The sequence below is a fragment of the Perognathus longimembris genome, chromosome 1, assembly GCF_023159225.1.
Source record: "Perognathus longimembris pacificus isolate PPM17 chromosome 1, ASM2315922v1, whole genome shotgun sequence".
Taxonomy (NCBI): domain Eukaryota; kingdom Metazoa; phylum Chordata; class Mammalia; order Rodentia; family Heteromyidae; genus Perognathus; species Perognathus longimembris.
This window is the reverse complement of record NC_063161.1, coordinates 8,539,768-8,556,963: the sequence shown is the minus strand read 5'-3', so window position 1 is coordinate 8,556,963 and position 17,196 is coordinate 8,539,768. Positions and strand designations below refer to the sequence as shown.

Genomic DNA, 17,196 nt, shown 5'->3' with positions numbered 1-17,196 from the left:
TACACTACCAGCCTAGGTCTCTGATTCCTTAGAAAGCTTGCTTTTAAGTACATGGAGACAACAGGCATTGGCTGCTACCATAGACCAGCCAGAAATAACAGGATGCCTGAGAAGTAGAAAAAAAGGGCCTGATAGGATTCAGGCTTGGCCAATAAGCACCACGGAGCTGTCAGTCATTCAGCCAGAAGCCAGATACATGCTGCACTGGGGGCTGGAGAAAGGAGAGGAAGGAGGGAAGGAGGGAGGGGAGAGAGGGAGGGAGGGAGGGAGAGAAGGAGGGATGGAGGGAGGGAGAGATGGAGGGAAGAAAAGAGAGAAAAAGTCAAGATACAGACTCAAGAGGCTTTAGGCTGGCCACAGCGTCCAGGCCTACTGCCCTAGCTAGGAACTGGCCACCCACTCACTGGGTACAATGGTCAGAGGTGATATGAACAAGAAAACAGGAGACTGTTCCTCAAATAGAATAAGCTGTTTAAAAGTCCTGTCTGCTATGGCTTTGGTTTTTTTTTGGGGGGGGGGGGGGGGGAGGCTAGTTGTGGAACTTGAACTCAAGGCCCGAACACTGTCCCTGGCTTCTTTTTGCTCAAGGCTAGCACTCTACCACTTGAACCACAGCGCCACTTCTGGCCGTTTTCTATATATGTGGTGCTGAGGGATCAAACCCAGGGCTTCATGTATGCAAGGTGAGTACTCTACCACTAGGCCATATTCCTAGCCCCTATGGCTTCGGTTTTATCCATCTAATCTAGTCCCAAATGCCATGTGAGACCACCAAAGAGCTGAGAGGGCTGCTGTTCGAGGTATCCAGCAGAGTCGGAACCCAAACCCTGGCAGGGACCACACAGCATGTCCGATCAAAAGGGTGACTGACTGCCTCTCAGGATGGGCACCAGCCATGAATATGTAGGCCAGAGTCTGTGAGAGACATCAGCGGGACTCACCATGAGCACGCACGCCTGCTTCCCATCCATGAAGCCCTTGGGAATGGAGTTGGGTGTGAGAATCTCGTATCTGAGGAAGGAAAGAGAAATCTGGTCACCCTACCCCTTGCTTCAGTACAGCGTGGCCTACAAGTATCCTAAGGAAGAAAATATTTGGCGAATCCACCCTGCTTTTCCTTAGGCTGAACACCGCCACCTAAGGATGAACAGAAACTTGCACTGGACCATTTCAGTCATTGAGAGTGGGCTTTCAGGCTGGGCTTACTCACTGGTAAAACTTCCCAGACTCCTCATCTGGGGCCTGGGACAGCCACACTGGCAGCTTCCCTGGGATGCTGTAGGATGGCCCAAGACATAAAGAACCAGATCACAGTAGCAACAGCCGGCACTAAACGCAGTCATTGGGCAAACAGGACAGTGTTGTTAACTAACATCTGCATACACAGCAAGCTGCAGTGTTTATGACGACCATCCTCATGAAGTTCCTTCAGTGCCATGCACCTGGCTCATCCTTTTAATCTTATTTCAGAGCGCCTCTGGCTACAGCACACAGCAGCAAGTCCTGGCAGTCACTAAGAGTAAGGGCCAGCACTGACTTTCCTGCCAGGATTAAGATGGGACCATCTAGCTCATCTCACAGAAAAGGGTGGCACAGGGAAAGGATGCAATGGAGAGTTGGCTAGACCTTGATCTTCAAGGATGGGGACATCTCCAAAAGTCCTTGCCTACAGCAGCCCCTCGCTGGGGCTCATTTCACCTACAGCCTGGCCTGGGCAAGGGGCTTGAGCCTGCTCACCTCTGGCGGAACTCCTGGAAGACCACTCTGTTGGGGAAACCCTGGCGACAGATGCGGATGCCCTCAAGGACGCCATTGCAGCGCAGCTGGTCCAGTACCAGGTGCGGGTCCAGTTTGCCAGCCTGGAGAAGAAAGTACACAGGGAAACATCCAAGAGCTGGCGAGAAAAGTTGGGCCCTCTCAACTCAGAAGGGGAAAAACTCTAAGAAGTCACTGCAGCCATCAGGTTCTGACAACTAAGTACATGGATCCAGGCCAAGAGAGGGCACAATCCAACAGTGTAACCAACAAGAAAGGCAGCCTATAAATGTGGCACGTCTCCTAGGCCTCCAGAGACAGCCTGTAAGATCACTGAGGCCCTCTGGCCCTGCTCTGTGGCCAGAAGAATTGCTGCTGCTGCCCAATAGTAGCCCCATCGATGGCTGTACCTTCTTCTCATGGTTGGGGATGATGCAGCGGACAAAATTGGGGTTGGTGTTCCTCAGCGTGGCCATCAGCTTGGCCAGCTGCTCCTTGTACAGCTGTCCCACAGTGCGGAACATGCCCTTCCTCGTCTTGAAGGCACCAGGCAGCGCCGTCTCAGACATGCCAGCCACCTGGTCCAGGCCAATGATGCGGTCCACTGTGGAGAACACAAAGCACATAAATGCTTGGGAACCTCTGCTGAGGGGCAGAGTGCACAGAGAGACAGACATCAGGACAGAAAAGAGGAAGAGACAGCACAGAGTAGTGGGACTCTGTGTGGGGCAGACCTAACCTGGGCAGGAAACCCAGGGAGGAAAGGTCCCTAGGCTTGTCTCTCTTAGGGAGCAGCATCCCAACAAAGTGAACCTACATTTACATCTCCAACCTCAACCTTCTTCTCTAGAAACTCCTAGTGCCGAGGAGACATGATAACTTGGCAATGTGCTGTGGAATAGACAGGATTACAGGAGGCTGCCTCTGAGGAGGTGTTGAAACCTGGCTCAGCATAAGTAATCCCATGGTCCCAAGGGAAGAAGGATTGATAACCTTTAACCTAAAAGCACTGGGCTACAACTACAAGCCAGGCAGTGGGAGTTCCAAAGACACCCTGCCATTGTCAGCAGGGCTGGGTGTGGCTCCCTGCCCAGTCACCCCAGACAGAGCTCTTCTCAACTGGGGACTCAACACAGCACACATGGTGGCATTAGAAGTAGACCCCAAAGAACCACTGTTAGTCCTAAATATTGCCAAAGGTTCCTCACGTCTTATATTTCACCTGCCCCCTGGATCACAGGTCTTCAACTTCTTTTTTGTTGTTGTTGTTGCCAGTCCTGGGGTTTGAACTCAGGGCCTGAGCACTCTCCCTGGCTTCTTTTTGCTCAAGGCTAGCACTCGGCGACTTGAGCCATAGCGCCACTTCTGGCTTTTTCTATATATGTGGTGCTGAGGAATCGAACCCAGGGCTTCATGTATACGAGACAAGCACTTTACCACTAGGCCATATTCCCAGCCTGTCTCCATCTTCTTAAACATCCTCTAAAGGGGTAGGAAACCTTTTTCTCTGCTAAGGGCCATTTGGATACTTGTAACATTATTCAAGTGCCAGGCCACAAGGCAGCTGATGAGGATACATGTTTGTCCCCTCGTGTACAATATTTCCTTGGCCTTGGCACAGCCCCTGGGCCGGAGGTTCCACACCCCTACCAAAGGAAGGGACTGTAGCAGTACCACTCCTGCCCCAGAGCCGCTTCCTCCCAGGCAAGCAAAACCAAACAAAATGAAGCGGCCAGCCCTGAAAGATGAGTTCTAAGCAAGCGCTGATGTTAAATTCAAAGCCTTCCATGGCTGAATATAAAAGTTAAGAAATCCTTCGCAAAGTCTATTTCCTATTCCTTTGTGTCCAGATCTCTTATTATTTATTGGAAAACAAATGGACACCTGCTTATTAGCACAGAAGCCAGCCAATTAAGGCTCCAAGGCAGCCCTCACCCCACGCGTGCTGGCTTCCCGGGGTTGAGTGGCTGGCGAGAGCTGCTCAGGCTCTACAAGACAAGGCGAACACCAATCCTCTTAAGGTGTCCTGCACCCTGGCCCAGATGACACGGCCCATGCTGAATGGCTGCTGACAACATGGAGGCTTTCAGGAGCACAGACACACAGGAATACGTGGGACACCTCACGCGAGACACTTGCAGCCACGCAAGCAGTCAGGTGGAGCTCTAAAGAGATGAGCTTTTAACATCTTGTTTTTTTCCCCATCATATATATAACACGATGTCCCCGAATATGGCAACACAGCCCGTCATCTGCCAAATCTCTACTGTAGGCCCGTGACAGGCACGGCTGGAAGTCTGCAGGAGCCCAGGGCACTGCAGGGGGGACAGGCACAGCCAGGCGGGAGGAGCCAGGGGCAGGAGAAGGCAGCAGAAGCACTTAAGCACAGCTCTGGGTGCACCACACACACACACGAGACCCCAGTCCGGGTGGCCAGTCACCTGATTCTAGGTGGAGAATGGGAAAGCGGTGATAGAAATAGGCTCTCTGAGTGCTCTGCATCTCTGCAACAGAGAGGTTAAAGCAAGACCCAGGCAGAGAAAGAAACAGCAAGAAAGTACAACTTCAACACCACCAGCTAACAAGGGATAGAGGCAGAAATGCAAGGAGGTGGGGGCCTGGAGACCTGTGTGGGAAGGCTGGGGCCACCATGGACGGGGCCGCCTCTGGAAGGTGCCCTTGCTGTCTGCAGCCCACGGGGCCCACAGGAGCCTCTGCTCCACAGGTGCAAGCTCAAGCTGGCCTCTACCTTTTCATTAAGGGGGGAGGGGGGACCTTTCTTGTGGGGCTAAGGAGAACAGAACCCACTTGGCCTCTGTCTAGAACCCCTGATTGTCTGGGCCCACTGCGGAGGTGGGCAGGTAACCAGCCACACAGGGAGGCGGGAGGCAGGCAAAGGGCGTACCATCCTTCCACAGCTCCGACACGAACTTGTCTGAGGACTGATGGAGAAGTGTGGCAATGTTGTCATTCAGGGGGTCCATGTTCTTCATCAGCCACTCGTCAGCTTTGTAATCCACCTGGAAGAGTTGGGGCCTGGTCATGAGCTGCTCGGGGTTGCACAACCTCCCCACTCAAGGATAAGCGGAGTCGACACCCTCTGCCTGGGGATTTCCATCCCCAAGAAGGAAATGGCAAGTGACCAAAACAATGAAGTGCTGACAGGATGCTCTTGGTGCTGCCAAAGAAAGAGCAGATACTTAAAAATTAAAAACAACATGGACAGCCAGCAGACAAAGGGACAACAGGGCGGCCTCCACAGCACGCTGTCTTCTTGCTTTGTCTTCTGAGAACACTCCTACTTTCTTTTAAAGTTCATGCATCTATCCTGCCATTTTTCAAACATAGCCTTAATAACACAGACTCATATTTTCTTAACCTTTTGTTTAAGGTCTGAGAGCGGGACTCAAACTCAGTATGGACACTTTTGCTCAGTGGCTAGCACTCTACCAACTGAGCCATGCCTCTAACCCCACAATATCCTATTTTTATTGTAGAAAACTTCAAGAACGATACAAACTGAGCAGCTAGTATCATGGCCTTCTTCCCAATTATACAGCAGCCCTGAAGTCCACGGCACGTGGGCACTGCTGTCAATATTGCAGTACGGGACATGGGATCAACACAGGAGGTGGAATCAACACAGGGCTGCTGCAAGAGAACAAAGTCAGAGACAGCCGGGCACCTGTGGCTCACATCTATAATCCTGGCGACTCAAGAGGCTGAAATCTGAGGATCGTGGTTCAAAGCTAGCCCAGGCACAAAAGTCCATGAGACTCTTAACTCCGAAAAACCAGAAGAGGAGCTATGGCTCAAGTGGCAGAGTACTTGTCTTAAGTCCAAGGCCTAAGACCAACACCAAACTCATTCTCTCTCTCTCTCTCTCTTTCTCTCTCTCCCTCTCCCCCCCCCCCCCCCCACAGAACCAGCCCCTATCCTCAGAATAGCCAGGAAACATTGCAGGTGATTTCACCATTGAGGCCCTGGGCAGCAGGTAGAGCGGGAGTGCCCTGTCTAGCACCACATATAACTGGACAGCAAGAGTGGTCTGCGATCTTCCACAGAGGGAACACATCTGCTTCTCGTAAGTGGGATGAGCATAAGGTTCAGAACAGCTGTGGGAAACTGTACTCAAGTGTTGTGGGTTTTGTTAGTTTTTAGCCACAAGAACATAAGCACTACAGGAGAGATGCGGAACAGTGGGCCACAAATCAGAGCGTGGGCTGGGCTCAGCCCATCTAACTGCATGCATGTTCAGGCTGCAACTGAGTACAGAAGGAACACAACTCACTGAGAAACACCAGCACTGGTCTACTCCTAACCACTGTGGCTACCTTAGATCTGAGCCCCCGAACAAGCAGACTGGGAAGATGAATACGAGAGTCAGCGGTCAGGACAGGCCTGGTGCAGACCAGCTGTGCAGCAGTGGTCCAGAGCAGGGCCTTCGAAGCAGGCCTGCCTCCTGGTCACAGGACATGCTGGTGAAGTCTGCAGGCAGTCTGGACTGTTCCTACTAGGAAGGCTGTACTGACTGCCAACTGGAGGAAGAAGCAGGGCGGTCCTCAGAATAACGGAAGACCCAGGTGGCACATCACACTGCCAAGCCCAGGCTCCGGAGCACTGATCCAGGCCACACCTCACAAGCTCATTTCAACCGGTAACGCAGTAGTCACTCCCATTTTGCAGATGAAGAAACCAAAGCAACAGAGTTTTAAGTATTTGGCCCCAAGTCATCCAGTTTATAAGCAGCAGTGCTCTAATTTCAGCTCCAGATTGTGGCTGGGATCCTCTGCTCCTGGAAGACGGGCCTGACAGTAGCACGGGACATCCCAGCCTCTGGTCTCAGCAGGTAGGGGAACACCACAGGCTCCGTACAAGCAGAATACACGAAGATGCTTTGTGGGCTGTATGAATGTTGACCGACAGTCACCAGCCACTCTATCTGATGAGTCACAGGCAAAAACTGCTAGAGCCACGTGCTCCAAGAGAAAATGAACCCCACCTCCCTATGCAGACGGACTGGCCCTCCTGTGCACACACGCCTCACCTTGCCAGCATAGTGGATGATGCAGAAGTCGGCCTTGTCTTTCAGCTGCTTAGGCTTCTGGAACTTGGGGTGGGTGCCCTGCTCCTGCACCACCTTCTCCACAAAGCTTTTGTCGGTGGCTTTGGGGAACCAGCACTCCTCATCCAGCAGGGCCAGGATGCCAGGGGGGCCAGCCTGGAGAAAGCATAGCACCGGCCCAGGTGAGAAGGATGTGGAGCCACAAGAGGCCAGAACCTGGTGTGGGTTCTAGTCTCAAGCGAGACCGCTAAGGTCTAGGCTGCCGCTGAGAGACCTTCACCTAATGATCTACTGTAGTTCTGCAGCACTAGTGAAGCCCCAAAAAGCACAATTCCCAAAGTGTCTGAGGCTTGTTCTGGTGGCTGTTAATAGACTCAGGGCACCGCTCTCAGAGTAGCACCCCAGTCTGTGCAGCTACAATGATATGACAGTGAGAGAGTACGCCCCAAAACCCAACAGCTTTCTGAACAGTGAACTTGGAAGGAGAAAGCATTCAGACATTACCAAGACACGTTCAGACTAGACTTAACGCCTAGAAATTTTGATTAGGAAAAGTCAGTCATTTCATGTAAAGATGGTAGAGAGTTCCAGCCCCCTGCGCCTAGAGGTGCTTTCAAAGCGAACAGACATCGTCCAGAGCCTCCTGACTAACTAATGGGACAAAAGCTGTTGGGAATGTGTTGGTCTCCCACAGGCCTAGGTCAGTCTACATACATGCAGCCAGGGAGAGCCAGAGTTGGATAACCCTGGAGTCTGTGGTTCTGTCTGCAGCAGAAGTGTCTGGGGATAGGACCTTCCTCAACAAAAGCACAGCTATTTCTTTAAAACAATAAAAACATGTGGCCCCTGTGAGTCTACTAGATATTAAGCCTGGATGTTTGGGCCCCAGCCATGTCCCCACCTGGCCACAGGATCTTCTCAGAGAGAAACATCCCAGCCTCCAGGCTTAACCTTCTAAGTAACATCGACAGCCAAAGGAACCAGACATTCTACAACCAGCTAGGGGCTGGGTTATAGAGTGGGCACCGCAGAGGAACACAGAAAGAAGGTCCGTAGTAGAGACCAGCTTGGCCCTTACTGGCTTCTCGATGAGGTCAATGCAGGGCTGCAGGTCTAGGCCGAAGTCGATGAAGTTCCACTCAATGCCCTCACGTTGGTACTCCTCTTGCTCCAGGATGAACATGGTGTGGTTGAACAGCTGCTGCAGCTTCTCATTGGTGTAGTTGATGCACAGCTGCTCAAAGGAGTTCAGCTGCACGGGGTAAAGCATCGTCAAGAGAGGTCTCGCCTACTAAGGGTTCAGCAGGGTAGGAGCTCGGGAAAGGGCAGCAGAGTTGCGGGGGGGGGGGGGGGATATGCCGCAGGCATCGCCCCCTGTTGCCTTCCCTCCGTGGGCTCCAGGGCCTGTCCTACACCACTCCCACAGCAGGCTGTCTGTAGGCTCTGGGGCCAGTGGGCCTCTACAGCAGCCTGGCAAAGCCCATCTCTGAATGATACTTCAAAATGCATACACTGAGGTACTGAGGAAAGACATTATGTTGAATAGCACTAGACCATGACATGAAAAAATATCTGATTTTCATTACTGACAGGTCACAGGCATTGCTAATATAACTGTGGTTTGCATAACTTCGTTAAATTCACAGTTGATAAGACTACATGAGCTGGGTGCCAGTGGCTCACGCCTATAATCCTAGCTACTTAGGAGGCTGAGATCTAAGGACTGGGGTTCAAAGCCAGTCCAGGCAAGAACATCCATGAGACACTAATCTCCAATTAAGCACCAAAAAAAAAAAGCTGGAAGTAGAGCTATGGCTCAACTGGTTAAATGCTAGCCTTAAGCAAAAGAGCTCAGGGATATTGCCCAGACCCTGAGTTCAAGCCTCAGAACTGACACACACGCACGCACGCACGCACAATTTCAAAGAAAGGTCAGAGAATGACAATGCTTTCCCCAAATATGAGTTCCTGGTTCCCTTGAAAAAAACCTACTGTGGATCAGGGATTAAGAACTTCTAGGGCTGGGAGTATGGCCTAGTGGCAAGAGTGCTTGCCTCCTACACATGAAGCTCTCGGTTTGATTCCCCAGCACCACATATATGGAAAACGGCCAGAGGGGGCGCTGTGGCTCAAGTGGCAGAGTGCTAGCCTTGAGCAAGAAGAGGCCAGGGACAGTGCTCAGGCCCTGAGTCCAGGGCCCAGGACTGGCCAAAAAAAAAAGAACTTCTAATCTACTGTAGTTAATCCATTTTTCCTACTAGATTTCAAAGTTTTCATGGGCAAGGACAACGTCTTCTTAGAGCAAAGAATAAAAAACAAATAGGTGGCACCACCCATGAAGTCTCCCAGAGTTTATCTATTTTCTGAGTGGAGATGGGCACAGTCTTGTGAAGGTTAAAATACACCTAGATTTCCATGCAAAGGACTGGCCAGTGCAGGCAGCCATGGGAGCAAGGAAGAGAACTATCAACCCCAGCAGAGGGCAACCAAGAGGAGGCAGCATTGCGGGTAAAGGGTAAAGGAAGCTTACATCAAAGATCTCAAAGCCAGCGATGTCCAGGATCCCAATGAACGATGCACCCTGCCTCTTGGTCTTGTCCAGAGCTTTATTGATACGGAGTACCAGCCAGCGGAACATCCGCTCATAGGTGGCCTTGGCCAAGGCCTCAATGGCAAAGTCAGCCTGGAGACAATATCCAGTGAAACAGGGTGTCAGGTATGGAGTTTTAAGACCCCCATGCCCTTAGCCTCAATAATTTCCCTGTAAGGACCTTCCAAGGGGAACAGCACTAAACACAGAAGAGTGAAGAGAGCTCATGCATATGTTCTCTGTAGTATCATGCGTCATGAAAACAGTTCAAACAACCCACAAATCCAGTAACAAAGGAACAGTAAACTTAAGTATTTTACAAAGACCTTTTAAAATAAAACGGGGACACAGGAAGGCAGTTACAGAGTAACCAAAATGTCTGAGACTTGATTTAAAATTATGCAGTTGAGATTAATGATGAACCAAGATTGGCCTTCAGATTCTGATTATGTTGACAGCCCCCTTTGCATGAAAGGCACACAGGGATCTTCCCATTATTCTCTCTCTCAAATATATTTGGCATATATTTGAAAAGTTCCATAATAAAAGCCAGAGTGATAACTATGTTAAAAAAGAAAACTTTGCAGGAAATAGCTGCCCAATCACAATTATCACTGGTTTAGGACTATGAAAACATTTTTTCCTTCTCTTAATATTTCTGTATTGTCAATGTAGTATTTCTAATTCTTAAACTTAAGGAGAAAGGTGACGGTGGCTCATACCTATAATCTTAGCTACTTGGGAGGCTGAGATCTGAGGATCACAGTTCAAAGCCAGTCCAGGCAGGAATGTCCATGAGACTCCTACCTCCAATTAGCCACCAGAAATCTGGAAGTGACACTGTGGCTCAAAGTGGCAGAGCGCTAGACTTGAGCTGAAGAGCCCACGCCCAGAGTTCAAGCCCCACAATCAGAAAGAAAAAAGAAAGAAAGAAACCACAAAACTTAAGGTTTCTCCTAAAATATTCAGAAAATAAACAGCAATAATTATGTACATTGCCTGTAGAAAACAATGCTTTTGTCTTTATGCAATGGCTCTGCACACAAGGGCCACAGGCTGTCAGCTGTCCAGCATGGGATCCTTTAAAAAAAGGCTTAATGGTGTCCTCTTCCAAGTACTGAGAGAGAGGATGGGCACCACGACTAAAACTAGAAACCCTAACAAAGAAAACAGCCTGGCTTACAAGGGGCCTGGACTCCAGAGGTAAGCACATTGGCCTGGCCTAGCCAGGAAAGCCTCTAGTACATTCAGGTGGAGAAACTGCCAGCTGGCTTAGGCTTTCTAGAGTGATAAAGGCTGCCACCCAAGCACCAATGGCCATTCTACAGAAACATCGGGTCCTCAGTGCATACAGAGACAACACATGCCTAGGTCCTCAACTGCCATGCCACCTAAAGACAGAACATCCCAGGCATGAGACCTTGGGCAGGCCGCTCTCCATGCTCTGCGTAGAGACACCACCTTGCTCTCTGTGGTATTGCAGGCAGAGTAAGGAAAGCCTACCCAGTGAATCCACTAATAACCCTCAAACCTGACTCAGCACCAAACCCAGCTCCAGGCAGCTTTACCTGCTCTTTAGTTTGCGCCTTCTGCACGTAGTCTCGTCCCACCTTGATGCGTGGGGTGAGGATGCCTCTGGTGAAATCAGTCACGTTGATCCCCAGAAGGTGGGACACCTTTTGGGCAGCTGATGGTTTCGGAATAAGGGAGGAGGAGTGAGATACAAGGCTTAATTAGACCCGAGGGAACAAGCCCTCTGCTCAGCCTAGAGGGGAAGTAGCAGCTATCCTTACCAGCACAACTGAACCTGGGGCAGACTTCACTTCCTAACTGGACACCTCACATCACCAGTAAAATGGGTCCTTACCCAAAAACAGGACAGAGAGGAGGCAAGTCCTCCCTTGTGTCAGAGGCATGGTGTGAGATGTGGGACCACAGGAGCATCTTGTACAAACCACAACCCCTGAGATTGATCGAGACTGGAAAACCACATGGAGCCCTATCAGTGCCGAGGAAAGAGCAGCAGCTATGGGAGGGCACCTCATCGCGTCACATCCTGACATGCTTGTAGACAGGCTCGGGTTACTGTTTCAGTATTCGGAACAGGTGGCTTGGCCTCAGGAAGGAATGAGGAAAGCCCTGGCCTATGTGATCAGTAGTTTTTCTAGCTCATTCTGATGCTTATGGGATGAGGGGGGAAAAAAGTAGGGTCGCATTCATGTACATTTTACATCTGTACAAAAAGAATTGAGGAAAACAGGCACAGTGGCAAACATCCTAACTACTTGGAAGGCTAAGCTTGGAGGATCACAAGTTTAAGGATAATCTAGGCAACATGGTGTGACACCTCCCTAACCCCGCCCAATCTCAAATCAAAACAGGCCAGGTGCTGGCTACTCAGGAGGCTGAGCTCTGAGGATCACAGTTCAAAGCCAGACCCAGCAGGCCAGTCCATGAGACTTATCACCAATGAACCACCAGAAGATGGGAAGTGGCACTGTGGCTCAAAGTGGCAGAGGACTAGCCTTGACGGGGACAGCGCCCCAGGCCTTTTTCAAGGCCCAGGACAAACCCCTCCCCACCTCCATCACCCCCAGGCAGCTGGCCTGTGGTACAGAAGAGAGGCCCGCAGGTGTTACGTCACCTGTGTTGTCAGGCATGGAGGCCTGGTCGGTGTTGCGCTCCTTCTTGAAGACAATGTTGCCAAGCTGAAGAACTCCTGAGATGACCCGCAGCAAGCCTTTGGGGTACAGAGCAAAGAGGAGGTCAGAAGCAGACTGAAAGTCAGAGGGAGCCCCTTTGTGTGGGAGTAGCACTCCCCAAGGACAGGCAAGTCAAGACAAGCAGGGGCACCCCCACCTTCTGGGGCACTGGGGTGACTGGCTGGTATGCTGGCATGTGGAGGGCTCACCCCCAACTGCCACTATGGCCTCTGTCTCCCAGGTTTCTCTCAGACCCAGAGTGGGCAGCCCTATTCAGATAGGAGCTCTGATACTATGCCCAGTGTTTCTAAATCTGGACTGAGGACAAGCTTCTAGCCCAGGACCCACTGCTTGCTTTAAATAAAGTTTTATTGGAACACAGTCATGCCCATTCATTTACATATTGTCCGTGGCTCTTGTTCCACTCTCCCCTGACACATACTCTGCTCTAAAGTAGACAGAGCCAGAAAATGGGGCACACTCCCCAACTCTGTCGTGCTCCAGATTACGGCCTAGCAGACTGAAGACACAAGTAAGGTCCACAATGCTGACCATTCTGGGTGTCACCAACAGAGAGCCCGGCTGGCCCGCCACAGGAGCCACACTTGGCAGAGACGGAACAAAAACATCTCAGTCGGCAGTGACAAAGGCTGCCTCAGTGGACCCACACCACAGAAGTTGAGTACCATCCTTATCCCCTCTAAGCAGATACTGGTAGTGCCAGTGGAAACAAAACCCTTACAACCCAAGCCCACCCCCTCAGGACCTTCCTCTAGCTTCTACAGGGCTATCTAAGCAGAGTACTCCTCAGGCCTCCTAGGGCACAGGGCCAGACTCCCCTACCCCTCACTACAGGAGGACCGGCCCTTACCCATTTGCTCCTCTTCTGGGATGCCCATAATTCTCATGGCCTCCATAGTCTCCTGGAACATGTCCTTGTCCTGCTGCCCGGGGATGGTGACGTGCCCATTGGACAGGAAGCGGTATTTGTTGTATGGCTCCAACAGGAGATCAGCTGCAAGGGGTAGAGGGCAAGGACAGATCAGCAAGTGTTGAAAGCAGAGGCCTTGCCAATCTATGCCTCCAAGATTTAGAGACATGGCAACAGCCTCAGAGCCCAGGGGTGCCCTGGGAACTACAGTCACATCCCTGTGGCCTCCTCAGAGTGTGACAGGCACACAGCACAGAAGAACATCAGGGGCCTGGATTTGAGATCCTGCCTGTGACCCATCCTAGCCTTTCTCCTGTATGCTCAGAAACTGATGAAGTCCTTGGATGGCCCAAGGACAGGAGTCATTGTTTCTCCTCCCCAAAATCATGCTGATCTATCAACAGCCCCAGTGGTGGACAGCTCTGCACGCCAGGAGGGGCATGTAGAGTGCCACAACCCAGCAGGTGTATGACTCACTCTTCAAGTGCTCGCCAGCCCCAGAAAGCAGGTAGTAGAAGATGTGGAAGGTCCGTTCCTCCTTGGCTTGGCGGATGGCACGAGATTTCTCCAAAAGATCTTTGCAGGCATTAAGGAGCAATACAGTACTAGGTGGAAGGAAAGCAATGCCAGGGCTTTCCTGTTATCACCACGGAAAGGAACCGAATAGCACCAGGAAGAAAAAAATGGCACAAAATGGCAAAACAGAGCAAAAGCAAATTACCTTCATCCCATCCTTCAAGCAGAGTTACTTATCCAAAGTGTCAGCTGGTAGCTTATACCTGCAATCCTAACTACTAAAGAGGCTGAAATCTGAGGATTGCTTTCCAAAGCCAGAGTCCAAGTAACCACCAGAAAACCAGAAGTGGAGCTGTGGCTCAAAATGGTAGCGCACCAGCCTTAAGCAAAAGGAGATTAGGGACAGAGCCTAGAACAAGCCCCATGACAGACCAAAAAGAAAACTAAAGGACAGCAAGCAACCAGGCCACAGTACTGAAAACACCTTAAGACTGGGCACTGGAAGCTCACGCCTGTAATCCTAACTACTCAGAAGGCTGAGATATGAGAATCATGGTTCAAAGTCAGCCCGATCAGGAACATCCATGACATTCTTACCTCCAATGAACCACCAGAAAACCAGAAGTGGTGCTATGATTCAAAGTGGTAGAGTGCTGGACCTGAACGAAAAAGCTCAGGTTTAATCGCCATGACTGACCCAAAAAAAAAGGATGGCTTATACCCCGAGTCTATTTAAACAGTTCCCTCTGACTAGTAATGGGAGACTGGAGTACTTTACAAGCAAAGGCTGCCGGCATGAGCCACATAGGTAGCATCCTCCCAGACTTTACCACTCTAGGAATGTGCTTACAGCTTTTTTCAGTAGTTCACTCCTGATAGACACAGAACCGTAGCCTGCCATAAAACCCTAAGCACTGTGGATTTACAATGCACTTATCCTGGTATCTCCCCAACTCTATGAAGGTGGTGTCACAATGAGCCCCCAAAAAAGAGAAAGTGTGGAAACAAGGGAGCAGCCTCTCCTCTGGGGAGGCCACCTTTTCCTTCCAGATCCCACCTCTTATTCAATCAGCCACAAGGATACAAGTCTCAATGTTGGCGCCCACGATGTAGCCATTGACATCAAAGTTGATGCGAATGAATTTTCCCTGAGAAAAGGCAAATAAAAATAATGAGAGACTCCTGCTTCTCCTGCTTACAGAGTTAGGGAACAAGGACTAAGCTAGAGACCTAGCCCCTTCTCCCACATCTAAGAGAAAGCCGAGGGACTATGTGCCCATGTGTCAAGCCAACACAACAAGAAGGGCTCAAAGTCACCATGCTGTCCAAAGCCTGGAACCTGAGTCCAGCCTATCCTGGGCCGAGCTCCTGGCCCAGAAAGTAGGCAAGGAGGCTCATGAGTACCACTGGCCCTGGGAACGAACTGATCACTGCTATAGTACAGCACTGTGCTCACTTCCTCACTGGTTCTTCCACTTTATGTGAAACTGGTTGAAGATGCTGTTTATGGCCATCTTCATTAAGAGAGGGAGGGCAAGCCCACACTGGCAGGAACCATCTTGACCAGGGGGCACCACGCTTGATCCCTTCTCATGTGGAAAGCCACATGGAACATCACAAAGCTGCCTCAATATCTGTCCCAAGAATCCGCTGGCTGCTACTCACAAATCGTGAGGAGTTGTCATTCTTCACTGTCTTGGCATTCCCGAAGGCCTCCAGGATGGGGTTGGCCTGCAGCAGCTGCCGCTCCAGCTCCCCCTGTGAAGGAACCCAGAGATTTGTGAAGACCAGGTAGTAGTTGGGGCTGCCAAGCTTGCCCCACCTCAGTGGCAGAGCTGAGCCTGCAGTCCCAATGTGCTAGCCACAGAGGTTTCTGGAAGCTGCCACTCCAGCCTCAGCCAGGCTCCTCATCATTCCAAGGCCATCTTCCTGCTGGGCCTTTGGAAACTGTACTGGTTTAAATGCCCATGGACTGACCAGAGGAGAAAGCAAAAGCTCCTATGGCTCCAGGAACACAGGCATGGAGGAACCTACTTAAAAGCAATGAATGAACCAAGAGATGTAGCACAGCTCTTCCCTGGGACAGACCCATACTGCCTAATCCAAATCTCTAACCCTCACTTTCACAAAACAAGAAGAGGGCGTCAGATCTTCAGAAGACACACTCTGGCCTAGTCAACTTTTCATGGTCATTATTGGCCCCTGTCCTGACACCTCAAGACCTATTCCTACCAGAGCAGTGTCTAGTGTGTATAATCCCTAGGTCCATTATGGGGTCCAAGCTATTCATCAATAATGTTAACCAATCCTAGGTGTGGAATGCTGGTCCTTGGTGGCTGGGAAAAGGCACCCAATGCCTTCTCGTCCCTGGACCTTCACAATGCTGCGGGTGGACAGGATGAGGCATGTCCGCATCATCAAAGCGGTAGCTGAGGTTGAAGGAGAAAAGGATGATTTGCCCAAGGTCATCCAGAAACAAACAGGCAAAGCAGTAGTCAAACAAGTCTTCTACCTCATCAGATAGCCAGTATGATATCTGCCCAAGCTCTGTGTCAGAGTTCTGCCCAGTCAGGCCTTCCTGAAAGCAGCCACCATCCGCCTGGCCGGCCAGGTTAACAGCCAGGGCTGGCTGAGGAAAACAGGATCTCATTCCCTGTCACAGCTGGGAATATCAAGGGGAAAGAACTCACACAGGGCCAGGCGGAGTTTGCCTTTATTAGCAAGGCTGGAGGTCAGCCAGGGCTTTACGGGAACAGCGGCTGCCTCCGAGTGATGAAAGGAAAGCTGGCAGCAGCTCCAGGAGCTCCCGGGAGACGGGAATGCCAGTCCTCCAGCACACCTGCTGCAGACAAACCTATCTGCAGGGTATCAGGGACATTCTATAGTCCAGCCCAAGCTGGCTGACGGCCCACCAAGGCCCACTCAGCCATCTTCAGACAGGGCTCCTCCCAGACTGGGGAAGTACAGGTGGAGTCCTCTGGTGCTTTGCTCCCGAGGGGAGGTCAGCTAGGCCAAAGCCAATGGCTGAGGGGGCAAGGTGGAGCAGGATGCACATGTGCGCTGGGCATCGGCGGACAATGGACACCAACTCCCACCGATGAGTTTCAGGCAAGCCTGGGAGCCGCCAGCCCCTAGGAAGTCGGCTGAGGCAGCCCATACAGCCAGATTTGGATGGAGTTATTCCCCACCCACTGAAGCTATTCAACCCAGTCTAGGCCTGGCTTCCAGGCTGGCCGAGCCGCTCCCCTTCCCGCAGACATACACAGTGTGCAGTCTGTGTCCCACCAGAGCCCGTGCCCGTCTGGCTTGGAGGCAAAGCAGAGGCCTCTTTTCAGAACCACATGAGGGTTGCCATGGAAAGTGGGCCTGACGGGCTGACTGGGAAAAGCCGCTGCCTGAAGAGCCAGCATTCCTTGCCAACCCTGGGGATAGTTAACCTACACAATTTTCTCTACCGGCATCTAATTAGGCATAGCAGACTTTGATTTTTTTTTGTATGAGATTTGCATAATATGAACTGATGCTTCTAAATTCGGAATTGCCAATTCCGTTTCTGAAAGGTTTCACTGGTGGTGTTTCTGACCACCAGTTAGTGTATTAAAAACGGGAGAGGATGGAGGCCACAAGGCACACTGTT

The 17,196-nt window shown here is 51.1% G+C and overlaps 1 protein-coding gene across 2 annotated transcripts in view; it reads right to left on the bottom strand.

Annotated features, from left to right (window-relative positions):
• Positions 1-17,196, bottom strand: part of Myh9 (myosin heavy chain 9) — an 89,322-nt gene that overhangs the window by 19,589 nt on the left and 52,537 nt on the right. For both annotated transcript variants that reach the window (XM_048356079.1, XM_048356087.1), the window contains exons 6-18: positions 15,225-15,317; positions 14,644-14,707; positions 13,521-13,619; positions 12,984-13,127; positions 12,055-12,150; positions 10,979-11,097; positions 9,351-9,503; positions 7,899-8,072; positions 6,803-6,976; positions 4,661-4,775; positions 2,166-2,359; positions 1,738-1,859; positions 942-1,011 (exon numbers count right to left, since the gene is read on the bottom strand). In XM_048356079.1, the coding sequence (XP_048212036.1) occupies positions 942-1,011; positions 1,738-1,859; positions 2,166-2,359; positions 4,661-4,775; positions 6,803-6,976; positions 7,899-8,072; positions 9,351-9,503; positions 10,979-11,097; positions 12,055-12,150; positions 12,984-13,127; positions 13,521-13,619; positions 14,644-14,707; positions 15,225-15,317 (1,617 nt within the window). The remainder of the gene's footprint in view (positions 1-941; positions 1,012-1,737; positions 1,860-2,165; positions 2,360-4,660; positions 4,776-6,802; positions 6,977-7,898; positions 8,073-9,350; positions 9,504-10,978; positions 11,098-12,054; positions 12,151-12,983; positions 13,128-13,520; positions 13,620-14,643; positions 14,708-15,224; positions 15,318-17,196) is intronic.